General features: G+C 37.7%; 1 protein-coding gene across 1 annotated transcript; it reads right to left on the bottom strand.

The window, feature by feature from the left end:
• Nucleotides 1-665: 665 nt before the first annotated feature.
• Nucleotides 666-2,760, bottom strand: wu:fa19b12 (uncharacterized protein LOC560551 homolog). The gene is made up of 2 exons (XM_061729924.1): nt 2,269-2,760; nt 666-1,403 (listed from the first exon to the last, which is right to left on the bottom strand). Exons 1-2 carry the CDS (start codon nt 2,641-2,643, stop codon nt 1,236-1,238), a joined length of 543 nt encoding a protein of 180 aa, XP_061585908.1. The 5' UTR covers nt 2,644-2,760; the 3' UTR covers nt 666-1,235.
• Between the last annotated feature and the right edge of the window lie 461 nt (nt 2,761-3,221).

The following is a 3,221-nucleotide window of genomic DNA, read 5'->3' as shown; positions in this document are numbered from 1 at the left end:
TTCAGGAGTCTTTCCACGAAGCCTTGAGGAGCTTATGACCTCCCCTTCCAACTCACCTCACTGCTTCACCTCCAGGGTCAACAAGGGCTGCAGGTTCTGCACTTGAACTACTTTACCTCTCATAAAACAACTGTCTGCAAGATAAATATTAAAAACAATTGGAAAAAAAAAAAGACTGACATGATTAAATTAAAACAAATAATTGCTATTGAGTGTGCCTGATGTTCTTCCAGAGCTGATTTAGATTTTGTTTTAAAGATTACTGTCTTAATCAAAATAGGTGAAAACGGTACAAAAAGGAAATTCTGGGAAGTTATTTGGTTGAGGAGTTATGTTAAGGCAATATGGGGTTTGTTAGCTGGTTATTCCCAAAGGCACAACCAATGGGAAAATTGGTAGCCTATTAGGTAATTGCAGCTATTTATTATTAATATTTATGTTAATTTATGATAGAGGTAACAAAGGGGCAGGGTTAAATAAGTTTTACTTCAACCTGCTCCTTTTCGGACACTGTTTTTTTTTCCCCCGTTTGTATTATGTTTTTGTTGTTGCTTTTTTTTCCTGTATGTTTTGAATTTGTTTTAAAATCTTATATTTTTTAATGTGTTCGAAATAAACAATTCAATCAATCAATCACATTTAAAGAAAAAATAAATTCACACAAGCACTGAAAAGGGTTTTATTGCCAATGAAAATGACAGGAAAATCAGTAACACCATTTAACATTTTAAAACAACATGTATTTAAGCCTTCCGTAATGCGTTACATTTTCCCAAAACAACATTTATAAACAGATCTGCCAGGATAGCTGCACCAAATAGACTGTGAAAGACATTGGGTGGTTAAAAGTAGTAACAGCTATTTGACTGCAAAGCTGACATTTGCACATATGTTGAATAAACGCATAGAAAAACATGAGGCAGCCATCCCAGCTCAACACCTCTCTCTCTGTTCACAAAAAACAGTTGGCTCTGCAGTTTGAGGATGGGAAAGAGCTGCCTCACAGAAGTTTAATAAAATGTCTCTGTAGTGCTGTTGCTTCATTGAAGTCACACAACATACACCAGTATTAGGCTCCCTAGTTACCTACTACGGGATATTCAACTGTTCATTTACACCACGGTGCATTTCCAGTAACCTAAATGTACTTCTGTGTCTACCAGCGTAATAGCATTACACTGTCATCATTTCTGCATGATTATCTCAAGAGGGCAACTAATGTCCTATTATCATCTTTAGGTCTCCATTGCCACTGAAGAAGAGTCACAGACTGTTGCGTTTCCTTTAGTCTGGGAATGGTCACTGCTATCTTCTAGCAGTGAAAGGTCAAGCTCAGGTAAAGGGACCCTCCAATACTGGAAGGAGTTATACGTGCAGTCTTCTTTGTGTTCATCTGCTTCTGTCTGAGGGGAAAATAAATAGAAAAGTGAGTGTACAAAACAACTCTGATACTAAACCTATTTTTTCCACAAGGACATGCACTAGGCAAGGCAAGTTTATTTATATAGCACAATTCAACACAAGGTAATTCAAAGTGCTTTACATCGACATTAAATGTGGCAAGACATACAGGACTGTCTCAGAACATTAGAATATTGTGATAAAGTTCTTTAATTTTCTGTAATGCAATTAAAAAAAAACAAAAATGTCATACATTCTGGATTCATTACAAATCAACTGAAATATTGCAAGCCTTTTATTATTTTAATATTGCTGATTATGGCTTACAGTTTAAGATTAAGATTCCCAGAATATTCTAATTTTTTGAGATAGGATATTTGAGATTTCTTAAACTGTAAGCCATGATCAGCAATATTAAAATAATAAAAGGCTTGCAATATTTCAGTTGATTTGTAATGAATCCAGAATGTATGACATTTTTGTTTTTGTAATTGCATTACAGAAAATCACAATATTCTAATTTTTGAGACAGTCCTGTAACTAGACAGTAAATAACAAATAAAATGAAATAAAAATGAGAAAAGAAGGTAAAATAATAAAAATCACAAGTTGCTGATTTAAGAGTACGCTTAAATAACAAATAAATGAAATAAAATGATAAGAAAAGATGTAATAATCTAATCCCTACATTTCACAAATAATTTGATTTTCAGCGTGCTCATGTATAGGTAAATGGCGACATCTAGTGGACATTATGTGTCATTACATCCCTTATTTTCTGTGCACAACGTGCACACATAAATGCACAAACATAACTATCATTTGTCGTGAAAATTGCCGACTCGGTCCATTTTTTCAATGACTTACTTTCTTGTTAAGGGCAGGGGCGATCGCATCTGAGGCAACGCAGTCATCCCGAAGTCGTTTCTTGCGTGTGATTGCTGGATGGGAGCTGCGACGGCCCTGCACACTTCCAGACATCGGCTCCGTCAAAACATTGGCAGCGTGATTTTTGGAGTAGCAGAGTGCTGTTTTAAGATAGGGCGCGGATTCCCCTTCAACGCCGTCGAAATAGTACGGCCTCTTCCTTGGCCGTCCCCCCAACAGCGCCAGGATGGACGGCAGAGCCCCGGCGGCTGCAGACACGCTCTCCAGCTGCGCATCAACGCTGCTGAGGGACGGGCAGCATCTCTTCAGGCGAGAGTCGTGCTGGAGACTGTGCTCATTGCGTCTCTTGGCCATCAAAGTCAGATTTGTCAAAGCACCAGTATCACATAAGAAGAAAAACGTCTTACCAAAACGTTATGTTTAACTAAAACTAATGTGCGCAGGTTGTGAAGGCAAAACACCGTGCACCGGTAGTGACGTTTCTGTGACGTAGCACAAACGGACCAATGAGCGAAGAGCCCTGCGGACTTGACCCCGCCCACTGCCTCTGCTCTTCCTGTGGCGGGTTCATTCATACCAAACCACTGAAACCAGTGTTTTAAATTTGACCACATGGTTTTTAAAACGTTTAACGTGGAGCCAGGGGCGTCAATTGGGTATGCCAAGGTATGGCAGCCGCCACACCTTGGCTTCAAGGGTTAAATGTAAATGTTTGTTTTTTCAAATACATTTATGGAATTACTCTGTCTCCTTGTATTGATTATTCTATTACTTAATAGCCTACATATAGAATAACTACAAATGCAAATCAGAACAACATGATCGATTTCACTAGTTATTATACACTGCAAAAACTCATCTTAACAAGAATATTTGTCTTATTTCTAGTTAAAATGTCTAATTTTTAGTAAAAAAAAAATCTCATTACATTT

The sequence above is a fragment of the Cololabis saira genome, chromosome 9 (genome assembly GCF_033807715.1).
Source record: "Cololabis saira isolate AMF1-May2022 chromosome 9, fColSai1.1, whole genome shotgun sequence".
NCBI lineage: Eukaryota > Metazoa > Chordata > Actinopteri > Beloniformes > Belonidae > Cololabis > Cololabis saira.
The sequence above is the reverse complement of the archived record's forward strand: the minus strand, read 5'-3'. Positions and strand labels throughout refer to the sequence as shown.

Bases quoted from the DNA above. Each gene is read 5' to 3' on its own strand.
- wu:fa19b12 (XM_061729924.1), bottom strand. From the start codon at position 2,643: ATGGCCAAGAGACGCAATGAGCACAGTCTCCAGCACGACTCTCGCCTG. The intron at 1,404-2,268 runs GTAAGTCATTGA...TTTTCCCCTCAG, and splicing joins CCCCTGCCCTTAACAAGAAA to ACAGAAGCAGATGAACACAA.